The sequence below is a fragment of the Mytilus edulis genome, chromosome 3 (genome assembly GCF_963676685.1).
Source record: "Mytilus edulis chromosome 3, xbMytEdul2.2, whole genome shotgun sequence".
Lineage (NCBI taxonomy): Eukaryota > Metazoa > Mollusca > Bivalvia > Mytilida > Mytilidae > Mytilus > Mytilus edulis.
The window spans coordinates 21,033,377-21,048,116 of NC_092346.1; the positions used below are offsets into that span (position 1 = coordinate 21,033,377).

Consider the following 14,740-nt stretch of genomic DNA (forward strand, 5'->3'; position numbering starts at 1 on the left):
TCTCCCTGATACTGACACAGATGAACGACTCCTAGCATGCTATTAAACCGAAGGAACTACATGTAAAATTTATTTTCCCGAGACCTAATTAAATTGTTTCCTCCGAAATTTACTTGTATATGTCATGTTTTTTGGTTGATAGAACGAAAAAATACAACGATAACGTATCTTTAAATTACTAGCAGTTCCTCAATGAATAAACCAAATTTTTAATCTCAGACAATTTACTCGCATATTTCCTATGAAAACAACATAAAATTATAAATAAACACACCCGTATATCCTCTGGGTACTATAAGTTCATATAAATCATTTCCACAGGAACAATGCAAAGACCTACAGGATATGACAATTATATACGATCAACAGCTATGATGAACAACAACCATGGACAGATTTGTATTTGAATTGCATCTTTGAAATTATTACTTATTTTGTTCCAACGCCTGAAAGCATCACATGATTGTAAATTATAATTTCACATCTAAACACCTAAATAATAACTGTATATACATAGATTATTTGCGTACAAACTTTCACCACAAGGAAAAACTACAAGCACAAAATATATAAACGTTATTCTTGTTGGAAAAACTGATTTTTTAACCAAAGGGACCTACAAACATAATAATGATATATATTCCACTTCAAACAATGCAAATTGAACAACAAACTTATTTCATACGAAAACAAATAGGAACCTCATTTAGATATGTGTACACACAATGTATGTACAGACATATTTTTTTGTCGACGAATAAATTTATTTTCTTTCCATTAGCATAATATCAAAATCCGAGTTGGTCATTGAAATGTTGAATACATTTTCTGATTTTGTGTTCCCTAAGATAAAGATTATTATATGCCCATGTGGTTATTGAGGAATATTAAAAAATCATGTTAATGTGTTTTTTAATTATAGATCTTCATGTGGGTATGTTTTCGTATATTATACGGTTTCCCAAAGGAAAGTTGTACATACAAAGTGTTTCTGTTCTACTGGGGAAAAATATGATTTAAAAGTATATCAGTTTAAGCTGTTGTAATCGAGATAATCAGTATAGGTCCGTACGTGTCTTTTTGGCCAAAATCGTGAATAAGTGTGATGTTTTAATTCCAATCCAGACGCCTTTTCATTCCCAAATTAAGTTTTAATGTTGTCTTTCTAATCATGCCAGCATGCAATAAAAAAATAAAAAATGTTTTTGACGTATAGAATTTAAAATGTTTTCAAAGATTTCCACACAAGACCTTTAAAATTCTTTTATTTGGTTATAATTTGCAGAAAAGGAAATAAAGTATATTGTTGATATGTATCAGTCGGAAGCTGATCCTGTTTGTTAAAGCAAGAATAGAGGTTACGTGACTACCTTATTTGGGTTTGTTTTTCCTTTTGGTTCAACTGGGACGAGTCGACAAAGGACGTTGCGTTTTGAAAATCTAGACGTTCTAAAGTAAAATTGTTTGATTGAACTTTCTATATTTAAAATTAAAGCTCGTCACTCAATGTATACAGCAAATGAAAGTATTTCAAATTTAAATAAGAAATCCTTAATTCCCTTGCAATATGTCATTTTGTATATTCAAAACAAATGAGAGATGAATGATTTCAATGCAATAATCAAACACAAAGTAAAAAATGTCAAGGCAAAATCAAAAGACGAACAAAAGACAAATAACAGTGGTCAGAACCATATTCTGAAGGTGTTCTAAAAATGTAAGTAAACCCTGCTATACCCACGGTGTATATTGTGTCATTCATGTAAGCACAAAGCAAGTCATATGTCCATTTCAGTAGTGCATATTTTTGAAAAACAAAGGCCGGGATTGCGGTTACAATAATTAAAACATATTCGTCCTCATCTGTGAATGGACAGCCGATATATGATGGCGTCCGTATAATTTTTGAAGGAATGATTTGAACTTGCCAAATTGGAACTATTGATTGATTCACGATTTTTCTTGTAAGCAGTAACCCTCTCAAAGAAATCATGATAAGAAATGCAAGCTTTAGAATATCATATCAACTGGTAGAAAAGTTGAATACATGCAACAAAGGTACTTCAAGAATTTTTTAAACGGTAAGTCATTTATCAAACACTGTAAACCAACTAATTTTTGCGAGCGATTTATTTTCGCGACTTTCGCTAGTAGAAAAATATCGCGAAGCTAAATCGTCGTGAATATGTAAAACTTGGATCTTTCCGTATTTAACAACATCAAGTTAATTAGAAAACCGCGAAATGGACTCGAAAGGGCTAAACGCGAAATAAAGTATCCGCGAAAATAAATTGGTTTACAGTAGAAACTCAAAAGATGAAATACATTAAAAGAATGGAAAAGAACTGTCATACATCTGACGTAATTGACTAATTAAAGTTTAATGATTGCAAATGTAACAACTATTCACCAGAGTCCAAATAAAGTAGATATAAACAAAAGTCAGCGTAATCCTCCAACAATGAAAACATCTTATAACGTATACCATCTATAAAAAAGAGCCAGAATTAAAAAAATTTAACAATTCCATTGGGAAAACTAAAGACCTAGTTTATAGTTATAATTTGTGTTGCTCAGTCATTAGCTTTATATGTTGTATTATGTGTACTGTTGTTTGTCTTTCTGTCGTTCTTCATTTGTTTTTGCCATTGTATTGTGTTTTCGACTGATCTGTTTGAATACACTGTTGGCGATTTCCCCTCACTTTTATAAAAAAAAAACAGTTCACCGATATACGACAGACAACCTCAATAGACGAAGCACAAACACAACTAACATAGAAACAATAGACATAATGCACTGATATAAGAGTACACGCAGTTAAAGCTAGTTATAATGCAAATTTTAACTAATAATTATTTTTTCTCTTGCACTTTAAAGTAAACCAGTAAACACCCCATGTATATATTGAAAGGACGCCATTTTGCCAAAATATAAGTAAAGAGTATCGTTGGAGGATCATGAGTACTCAAAACTGTACAAATTGTTCCTTTATATTTGCAAAATTTAACCTGCCCAATGCTGGCTGTCAGCATCACTAAAGAAATCAACATCGAACCGAAAATACAGGTTTTGACGCGATGAATTTAATTTTTGCAATATCTAAACTGACCACAGCGTTGACGGATACATTTGGTCGTCATTTTCATAAAATCTGGTATATTGATAATTTCAGGTAGATCCGGTGTCATTTTTTCTGATCATCCCTACAAGGCATGTTGCAAAAATATTTCGGATTTGAAGCATTTGACCAAATATCATTCAAAGTACAACAGAATCATCTAAAACTTGAAATATGCAGATTAATTTGATTAATCAAGTAGAGATAATTATGGCGCGTCTGGCGTACTTAATTATAATCCTGGTACTTTTGATAACTATTATCATGATTATATTGAACTTGAACGGACAATTTGTGTCTCTTTTATTCCTTAAGAGATCAAACCTGTTATCCGATGCTATAAGCCTTTTGGGGGACTTAGCATTTGTTCGATGAAATTCAAATCTTCTTTTATATGTTTTTGTCTTAATGAACAGATTCAGAATCATGGAGTCAAATAAAATATCTTTTAAATTTTAAAAAGTAAAACTTGTAAAAATATAACTGTTCCTCTATTTTTAATATGTGTTAAATGCAATTCAATTCAATTCAATTCAAATCAGTTCAATTCAATTCAATTCAAATCAGTTCAATTCAATTCCAATTGTTATTGTCATAACACTTTATATATATATATTTGTAGTGTGTGACACAACATAACAAAATAAAAATAAACAATATCAACAAGATCATTAATATACATAGTAAACGTCAACAATATAAAGGATTCTAGCTTATTTGCCTGAATGTGTGATCTTGCCAATGGGTGGAGTATACTAGTATATGTTATTTTATCTAAATCATTTAAATTTGTAAAGTGCATATTCTCAGTTATCAAAAAAGCCTAATTGTACTATTCTGTAACTATCACAATATAAAAATAAAGGAAGTACATCTCCAATTTTTTCGCAGTTTTTGCATAATCTTTCTTCCCTTGATAGTTTAAAATATCTTCCGTTTTCTATTAATAAATTCCAATAAAGTGTAGTGAATCATGGAATGTTATTTTCTGGAATCTACCATCTCTCTTAATATCATAATAGGATATTTAAATTACTATTCAATATTTCAGTTGGGGTATAAATATGAACGAATTCGACATTTGTATGATGAAGCCGTAAAATGAAACCGCAAAACATTACGTTCAACCCCAGCCGGAATTTTTAAGCCTGTTTCAGATAAAAATTTAATGTCAAAAGAATCATTGGAAATTCAACATTGCATCATCAAATAGTGACATTTCATCATCAAATAGTGACATTTCATCATCAAACAATGACATTTCATCATCAAACAATGACATTTCATCATCAAACAATGACATTTCATCAACAAACAATGACATTTCATCATCAAATAGTGACATTATTTCATCATCAAACAATGACATTTCATCATCAAATACACTGAAATGCAGTCAACTTAAGCGTTTGATAGTTCATTGATAACATTCTGGCGTATCACAAACAAACAACTTGTAACGTCTCATTTCATTGGCTGAATGATTCAAAATTTCAAATACAACAACATTTGTAGTTTGCACGTGAATTGACACAGATGACTGACTATGGAATGCACTATGTTACTACGAACGTAAAAACAAGGATTTGACAATGTATAGTTTACAAATCTTTGGTCAAAAGAATTAAATAAATGTTTTGTGAATTTCAAATTGTTGTGTCGAAATATTATACTGCAATAACATAATTACAGTGTACATACTGTACCGCATTATGAAACATATAAGGATAAAATAAAATACATGTGCCGCTTTTATACATGATTAAGTAACCACTTTTAATTTCTTTCAATGTCGAAGTTACTTATAATAAGGATCTCATAATGCTGATCCATTACAATAATTGCAGCAAGTTATAATGGGTTGCATATTCCTCTTTTAGTGTTTTCATGCTATAAAACGAAGATACAGAAAGTTACACAGTAGCTAATCGTTTGGTCATTAAGAATTTACGTATCATAAACGGAGCAAATTGTCCCCGAAATATAGAAACAAAAACAAAAATAATAATCGTATCATTTGTGCACGTGAATGAAGACGTAGTATGCAATGTACTATCATGATCACCACGAAATTTAAATGAATTCAGTGAAGGCATTTTGGTGTAAAATGGATTGAAATGTTACATCGGCGAAGATTTTTTCTTTTGTATGTGTGGAACTAAAAAACATTCTTCTCGTAGTTTATAAGGAACAATATAAATGTACTGTTTTCGATTTAAATTGGCTAAAAACCTCTCCTTTAATTTAATACCGTAAGAAAGTGATATGCATAACATTGTTAAACTATCCGCCAAAGTGACGTGAATATGCATGCGTATTTAAAATGAAATACAAAATCATACATGTAAGATAAACTGATAAACGAAATATTAAGAAATTATTAATAAGTATGACTGAATGCATGTACTAGAAGGGGTCCACCTTTTTATCAATACATTTAATGAATAAACACGCTTTTAAAAACTGATTGTTTTCTCTGTAACTATTTAGATATTTACAAATATATAAACTACGTTCGAATTTCAACCGAGAATAGCAAAACAGTTAACTTATAAAATTCATTAAGTATATGGCTGGAGCTTATAAAGTACATATCTTTCAAATGTGCAATGGTTTGCCATCTCTATTTTTCTCTAAACAAAGTATGGTTGGTTACATGTTCTGAATTGACTTAGAATTTCGTGATTTTTTCTCAAAATTAAGTAAACTGAATTACAAAAATAATCACACTATTCTTAGTCGAAAACCTAAAACTTGCTAAAGATATAAAAAGGCAGGATGAGCAACTTGGCAAAAAGGCCGAATAACGATTTATGTAAAAAAAAAAACCTGATAAACTAATAAAAACTAAAAAGGCAGGACCAAATAGACTAAAAATAAAAAGACAGGACAGAGAATACAACTTAGAAAAAAGAACTAACTGTTTCATCAAAGTCCACCCTACCATCAAAATAAAATGGTAGATATCTTAATCCAGAAACAACTGAGAGGAGAAAATTGAATTAAATATTTCGATTTGAAACCTGAAGATTTCAAAGTTTAAAATTTTACTAGGGCACAAAATTATAAACTTAATGAATTTTACATGCACATACATGTATCATTGAAAAGCTAGAATTGCTATGGGATAATCAAGACCACAATAATTATCGTGAATACGACGATGGAGGTTATAACAACCTTGACCGGCTACGTGAATACTGATCAGTCCATTCAACTTATAGTACGCGTGTTCTATTTTCGCAGGTGTGAGGGCGAAGGTTTGAATTGGCCAATGAAAACGATCGTTCCTTTACGAGTTAATCTAATAAAGTTTAGTTGACTGATTACGTCGCACTACCTATCGCTAAGCTTGGCCGTATATTAGTGTAGTAGCATTTAATTGTCAAACAGTGACATTTCATCATCAAACAATGCCATTTCATCATCAAATAGTGACATTTCATCATCAAATAGTGACATTTCATCATCAAACAGTGACATTTCATCATCAAACAATGGCATTTAGTCATCAAACAATGACATTTCAAACAATGACATTTCACTATCAAACAATGACATTTCATCATCAAATAGTGACATTTCATCATCAAATAGTGACATTTCATCATCAAATAGTGACATTTCATTATCAAACAATGACAATTCATCATCAAACAATGACATTTCATCATCAAACAATGACATTTCATCATCAAACAATGACATTTCATCATCAAACAATGAAATTTCACCATCAAACAGTGACATTTCATCATCAAATAGTGACAGTGTATCATCTCAATTTTCTATTGTCAAAGAAAATATATTAATAACAGCAGGTTATGTTGCCAAATAGATGAACAACTAGTTCAGACAAGATTATAAAACTCATCAAAGGCTTATGATATCGTACGCAAAAAGAAAAATCACAAAAATACTTAACTCCGAGGAAAATTCAATCGGGAAGTCCCTAATCAAATGGCAAAATCAAATGACAAAACACATCAAACGAATGGACAACAACTGTCATATTCCTAATTTGGTACAGGCATTTTCAAATGTAGAAAATTTTGGATTGAACCTGGTTTTATAGCGTTAAACCTTTCACTTGTACGACAGTCGCATCAAATTAAAACATTGATAATGATGCGTGAACAAAACATCGTATTTTTAGCAGATACAAAAGATCACCAGTACTAAGTTTTGTTTTGAAGATGGTATGAATTTGGTCAAAACTAGCCAATCAATAGAATATGGAGGTGGAATTGTGAGATTGAGACGTAGAATACATGTTGCTCATTCAAAAGATGAGTTTGATCTAAATGCATTGATCATTTTTTTATTTAAATGTCTTAACTTCATTTATCAATTGTCATACAGAAACAGGTTATTTAATCATCGGAATTGAATAGAAATTATGTTTAAACATTCTAATAAAGTAAATATCGATAGGCACCAAGTAGACCTTACCTAGTTATGAAACTCACGTATTCCAATCTATCACTAGGAAATGTCCAGGTCACTTTCGGTATTTAATCATGTCTAAGATAATGGTAAATAGAACAAAATATTTGAACCCATTATAAATAATTTATGTAATTCGAGATAGACAGTTTTATAGATTATTAGAAATTTCAAATGTTTTTCATTTTTTTTAATCTATCATAAATTCATGGCACAAATAAATAACGGCATCTTCATTAAAGTCGGCTTAGTCACCATTTCTGTATTAAACGTCATGAAAGGAAATTATAAAACTCAGCTATATAGAAGTAGCTCATAAAATTCATTTTATTCGTAGAAGAGCTCATCAGACATTATGTTTAAATACTTTTGACTATATCTTATCAGGATAAAGTTTAATTTACTTATTTTTTTAAAGCTAACAACACAAGCACATAAGTAAAAAAGCAGTAAAAAAAAAGCAACAATAACATCCCTAGGGGATTAATTGTGTCACACTCAAAGTCACTCAAACAAGGTATTTGTATACATTGAATTCCATTTAATATGATTTTTTCAGCTTTGGCGGTTTCGTCATTACACATTTAATTCAAATATTAATTGACGCATTCTTTAAATATTAGCTAGGAAGATGATTTAACCAGATTTTTATATGACACTTATTCTGTTTTTTAATGAGGGAAGATTTTGTATTCCTCAAACTTAAGTTTTGTGCGTAATGTGTTGTTACGTTATATTAAAGGATTTTTCGCCTTTATTTAGTCTTGGTATTGTCCTACCGTCATTGACTGTTGATATTTGATTGTCTTGTTGATTTTATGTAAAGCTACGTTAATTCTCCGATTGCGGCATACAAATATAAGAGAAAAAAAGAAATGCATCATGTTGCAAGGCTTAAATGCGTTGCCCATCGGTTGAGGTGGGGTATGCATATGAGGAGAGGAATACCAGGTTCTCCCCAAATATGTTCTATAGGATTTATATCCGGTGACAATGAAGACAATGGCAATACATGTATGTTCTTTTTATGCTTAGTGAGACTATGTGATACACTTATATCTGCGGAGAGTATGAAATAATGCTTTGGTGCAAGTCAAATGGTCAGCGACCTTAATTTGTAATCACAAAGTCACAACTATTAAACATGTTTGTATCGATTTTGAAGAAAAATAAAAAAGAAACAACAATGAAATAGAAAATCTCAAATATCATTTACTCCTTATGTTTTTCATGTTTAGATATAAAACAAATTGATGGTCGAACTCTTGGTATATTAATATACTCATGTCACATTTGTCGCAAACGATCTTTCTTAAGGATTTATTCTTTTGACGTTTCAGTCTCGTTGAAATCTCGTTCTGAAATTATTTCCAAAATATGTGACACAAGAGGAAATTATCAATGAATTTATAAAATCAAGTCAGTCTTTTCGAAGTCCTTTTAGCCAAAATTTTGAGAAAATGGTTGAGGAAATGATTTTACCAGAAACATGTACACCACATATCACTTTTTTTCCCCAACTTCTTAGATATGATTTTTTTCAATCATTTATAACAAAAAAATTGAAAAAAATGCATTTTGTTCTAAAAACACAGAAAAAAATCACAAATTTACAAAATCGACAGCATCGTGGATTTGACACAAAAAAACATCAAAATATTATACAACTTTCTTATAGTAACACTTACCTGTAGTTTTTTTAATTTGAATTTATTAAGTTTGGTTCACTTCATCTTAATTGAAACTATGAAAAAAAGTTTAATTGTGGAACTTATTTTTTTCACGATAATATCCCCAAAATAGGTAAAAATTGATGAAAAATGGGAAAATCATCAAAATTGGGTACTTTCAAGAGGCCATAGCTAAACAAGAAGTGCACCACCATATTACGTTTTCTTCACCAATTATTTTTTAACAGTCTTATAAACCCAAAAATCAGGTTAAGAAAGAAAGTTTATTTCTAGAAAATTTTGACTCCTCAGAGGTGTACATCCTTAAACACCTGATTTATCGCCATGACAAGTATATTGTTGTTTCGTAGATACAAACCAAACTAAAATTGTGTGTGTGTGAGTTTGCGAATCCAGTTATAACCTGTATGCTAACATGATTAGATATCAACACATCATCACAAATCAAGTCACGCTTCAGTCATAACAACAGAACGGACGTGCTTGGTCAGCTCCTCTTTACCCGCTATCTACGATGTTGGTTTACTTATGGATGGCTCAACGACTTACAACTTTCAGTGACAGAAACCATTCCAGCTCTGTACAGTTTACATTCTTAATTGTGTAAATACCTGTTCAGCATACATGTGCTCTAAAAACACGTTATAGATTGAAGAATGTTATGCCGACTAACGTCAGAGGGCTGTATCCTGAGTGTTAGATAATGGAACGCCATTTCACTATCTCACAACTTTGATAATGCTTCCTTTCATCGTTATTACTATGTCCGAGACTTATCGACTAGTACTTCATCGTCGTGGTTAGCGGGTTGCATAGCTGAACAACCTTGCTATGAAAGCAGCCGTTGGGAAGGAAGTAAACTACATCAAAATAGGCAACATACCAAAATATCTTACCAAAACAAAAGGGCTTACCCGCTAATTAAGGTCGTTAAAAAGCACCCAGTAAAAGGTATCAATAGTATAAAAATAAAATGATATTGACTTCCATTATCTTTACTTCAGTATAACCCATTTTAGATTCAGAGACAGGTTCCAAAAGGCCAATGTATATGTCAATTTCTTGTTTTTGTAAAGGGTACATCACATTGTGTAACAAAGTGATCTGATTCAAGCACCACGTTTTTATCAGGATCCTAGATTTTTTGATGGACACAGTTTCTTATAGAAATCAAGTGTGCTTTTCTTCCTGTCGATTTATTTATCGGAGCACGGTCTCAATAAGGAAGATTAAGAAGATTGCCAGTAGAACATTTCATCTCAATTCAATCTTTGATTTATCAAAAGCATTTTTTTTTATCTCAATTTGATGATACTTCTTCTGATGAATTATGTTGTGTGTGTTCAGGATTGTAAAAGGTCCTTAAGTAAGTCCAAATTAAGATTTAAAAGATATTTGTAACATTTCATTTTACTTAAGAGTGGTGCTAGTCAGTTTTGTGGTAAGGGTATCGATTCTAGTCTTAAATCATAAAATTAATTTGTATGTACCCACCATGGATAATAGTGTTTAAAGATTTTTGTTTCTCTCAGACATGACTTTTATTCTTTTCGTTTGATCGTCATGTGGTAAATCGCTGAAAAGTATGTCTTATCCCAGACATATATATCCTTAGACGTATTTGGCGTAACTTTTGGGAATTTTAGATCATAAATGCTCTTTAACCTTATGTTTGGCTTTCCAACTATTTTGATTTGAGCGTCACTGATGAGTCTTATGTAGACGAAACGCGCGTCTGCCGTTTTAAATGATAAGCCTGGTACCTTTGATATCTATTCACCGGTGCCATGTGAACAATAAGTACTAAGTAACCTAGTACATGACTGTATTGATATCGTATGCAGTGTTTTCATGTCCATCTATAGTAATCACAAAACGTGATTTACTCGTGGTGTTTCATCAGAATACATAAGAAAATCTTCTAGAGAAGTAATTTAGGATAAAATAATAAATAACTAACGTGAATATGGTATTCACTATTTTGATGCACTTCATTTTCTTTAATATTTATTTACTGGTATTTGTTTTTCATTTTGATCAAACTTCCAATTTCAATATAAATAAGAAGATGTGATATTAGTGCCAATGAGACAACTCTCCATCCAAGTCACAATGTATAAAAAGTTAACAGTTAAATGACAACGTACAGCCTATTCTGTATCTTCATCTTACGCACAATTTGACAATATTCCGTGCTTGCACTGCATTTTGAATGAATTGGATGCCTTTGACATATTCCTTTTGTTCATTTTTAAAAATTGACTTGTGGTTGTCGCATTTGACTTTTTCATCGAATTTACATTTTTCACTGGATAATTCATCCATTCATATATCATTTGACCGTTATGTGAATAACTGAGTATATTAAGCTATGTTGAAAGCAGCTGGTGGACGTTTCGTCCCCGAGGGTATCACCAGCCCAGTAGTCAACACTTCGGTGTTGACATGAATATCAATAATGTGGTCATTTTTATAAATTTCCTGTATACAAAACTTGAACTTTTTGAAAAACTAAGGATTTTCTTATCCCAGGCATAGATAACCTTAACCGTATTTGGCACAATTTTTTGGAATTTTGGATCCTCAATGCTCTTCAACTTTGTACTTGTTTGGGTTTATAAATATTTTTGATTTGAGCGTCACTGATGAGTCTTATGTAGACGAAACGCGCGTCTGGCGTACTAAATTATAATCCTGGTACCTTTGATAACTATTAATGGGAACGACTTGTACACTGTTTAGTCTTACAGAAAACATGCAAGACCTCAGTTGCTCTTTTTACAAAATAGTTGCAAATTGGGTATTCGGTGATACTTAGGAACTGTGATTTGAATTGATCAGTCATTTTTAGCTCACCTGGCTCAAAGGTCCATGTGAGCTTTTCTCATCACTTGGCGTCCGTCGTCCGTCGTCATCGTCGTCGTCCATCGTTAACTTTTACAAAAATCTTCTCCTCTGAAACTACTCGGCTAAAGTTAACCAAACTTGGCCACAATCATCATTAGGGTATCTAGTTTTAAAAAATGTGTCTGATGACCCGGTCAACCAATCAAGATGGCAGATATGACTAAAAATAGAACAAAGGGGTAAAAGGTAGTTTTTTATATATCTGTAACCAAAGCATTTAGAGCAAATTTGACAGGGTAAATCAGGTTGAGATCTATCTGCCCTGAAACCCGTTCTTGGGTTGCTGCCCCTAAATTGGTAAATTTTTCGTAAATTTTTGTGATCATTTTACAAAAATCTTCTCCTCTTAAATTGCTGAGACAATTTTAACCAAACTTGGTCACACTAATCGTTAGGGAATCTTGTTTTTAAAAAATGTGTCCGGTGACCCCCACCTTCGAACCAAGATGGCTTACATGGCTTAAAATAGAACATAGGGGTTTTGGCTCATATCTCTGAAACCAAAGCATTTAGAGCAAATCTGACGGAGGTAAAATTGTTCATACGGTCAAGATCTATCTGCCCTGAAATTTCAGACCAATCAGGCAACCCGTTGTTGACCTGCTACCACTGAATTGGTAATTTTAAGACAATTTTGCCGTTTTTGACTATTATCTGCAATTATATTAAAAGATAAACTGTAAACAGCAATAATGTACAGCAAAGTAAGATCTACAAATAAGTCAACATGACCAAAATGATCAATTGACCCATGAAGGAGTTATTGCCCTTTATAGTCATTTTTTACCAATTTTCATTAATTATGTAAATTTTTGTAAATTTTTACAAAATATTTTTCTTTGAAACTACTGGGCCAAGTTTATTATAGATATATATATCATTGTAAGCAGCAAAAATGTTCAGTAAGGTATGATTTACAAACACACACCATCACCAAAACACAATTTTGTCATGAATCCATCTGTGACCTCTGTTTGATATGCACATATACCAAGGCGAGCGACACAGGCTCATTAGAGCCTCTAGTTTAAATTGCTTACTAAAAAGGTAACATATATTATACCTAGTCTTTTCACATACTGCGATATACCGAGTGCATCAAACATCTTGTAAGAGTCTTTGCATTGAGCAAGACATTGGTTAAACTACGATCCCAGCAAATTACTATGTATTTAACTTATCAATTTGAATTTTATAGTTATAATAACTTATGATTAAAATTTCTTTTACAGAACGATCAAACACAAACATTTAAAAGTCATGGATTGATCAGAAAACATGTGAAAGGCTATATGACAAAAGGGATGGTGAGGTAGTATACTCATTGCAACCTCCAAATCTAAAAATGTGAAGAATTCGAAAAGAAACCCAACTCAGATGTTCAGACATATATCTATAACAACACTTGATTATATTTTGGAAATTTATACAAATGAATCATATAAGGCCACCAATACTAAATAAAGATAACCCTGTGATTAATCAAAAATAAACAGTGTAGACTTTGAAAGGTTGAAATTCCACTTTAACATGTCAGTGCAGGGTTTTGGCAATCAGGAAGAATGCAGAGTACAATTAGATAATTTGCACTTTTTGCCCGATCTATTTTATAAACCTATATCTCTTCGTCTATAGTAATTTAAAGCAGAAATTGTACTATTGATATATTATTACGGTCATCACATTATTACATTATCTATAGTCGATAGCAGTTGTGTTTGTTCTATGAATATATCCAATGTAAGATTGTAATAAAAATTATAAATAAATATGATACATTGCAATATAAGGTTACAGAGAGATAAACCAAGGCAACACACATACACTGTGGGAATATCATGAACTCCACAAGTAGCGAGACTGTGTTCGTCTAAATAGTCAGCATCTCCTGATATCCACGCGAATTCACACTGGATAGTAATTTCACAATCGGGAATAGAGAACAATTTGTCAGTGGATTGTATTTTGACTATTTTATTTTATTTTAAGCCTTTTTTGACTTGCTGATTACCTTTCATCGTTTTTTTTTATTATTATTTTAAAAGAAAAATTAAATAACATAATGCATCAAAGAATAAAATATCTGACAAGTATCAAACATATACATGTATTATAAAACATCCCCAGCCAAACTTAATACATGAACAGTGTCGTTTAAAGAATCAGAAACAAGAATCATATTATCAATTTTTACCATGTTACTGGGACAAAAATTTGAATTATCACCACCAATAGTATCAGTAAATGTTATGATCTTTATTGGCAACGTGAACAGTTTCTGATCGTTTAGATCGTATTCGTAAGTATGTTGGATATCGCTGTTTTGGTTAAGAATCACAATTTTTCTGACGCTGTCGTCTGTTGACACAGGTGAAGCAGGTATACTGTCCGTCAGCCCTACTATAATTTGATTGCTTTCTCTTACATGAACACTTATCACATATAAAGGAGAAAAGTTTTTGAATGTTTTCAATTCCCAATCGCTTGAACAAATTCTTAGATGACTATCTCGAGATGAAACTAGAATTTCTTTATTCTTTAATGTTGCCATATCATATACTGGAATTTCATAGAC

The 14,740-nt window shown here is 31.6% G+C and overlaps 2 protein-coding genes across 2 annotated transcripts in view; both read right to left on the reverse strand.

Moving 5' to 3' along the window:
• Positions 1-7,642, reverse strand: part of LOC139514197 (uncharacterized) — a 40,472-nt gene extending 32,830 nt beyond the window's left edge. Inside the window, exon 1 of the mRNA XM_071303008.1 lies at positions 7,574-7,642. The gene's annotated coding sequence lies outside the window, so the exon portion shown is untranslated. The remainder of the gene's footprint in view (positions 1-7,573) is intronic.
• LOC139515107 (coiled-coil domain-containing protein 70-like) lies at positions 4,302-6,625 on the reverse strand. Its single transcript, XM_071304669.1, has 2 exons — positions 6,513-6,625; positions 4,302-4,506 (listed from the first exon to the last, which is right to left on the reverse strand). Exons 1-2 carry the CDS (start codon positions 6,623-6,625, stop codon positions 4,302-4,304), a joined length of 318 nt encoding a protein of 105 aa, XP_071160770.1.
• Positions 7,643-14,740: the final 7,098 nt, after the last annotated feature.

What these genes read in the sequence shown, in the direction of transcription:
- LOC139515107 (XM_071304669.1), bottom strand. Translation starts at nt 6,625, where the DNA reads ATGCCATTGTTTGATGATGAAATGTCACTGTTTGATGATGAAATGTCA. An exon ending in TTTGATGATGAAATGTCACT is followed by an intron (nt 4,507 to 6,512) that starts GTTTGACAATTA and finishes ACTGCATTTCAG; the next exon opens with TGTATTTGATGATGAAATGT.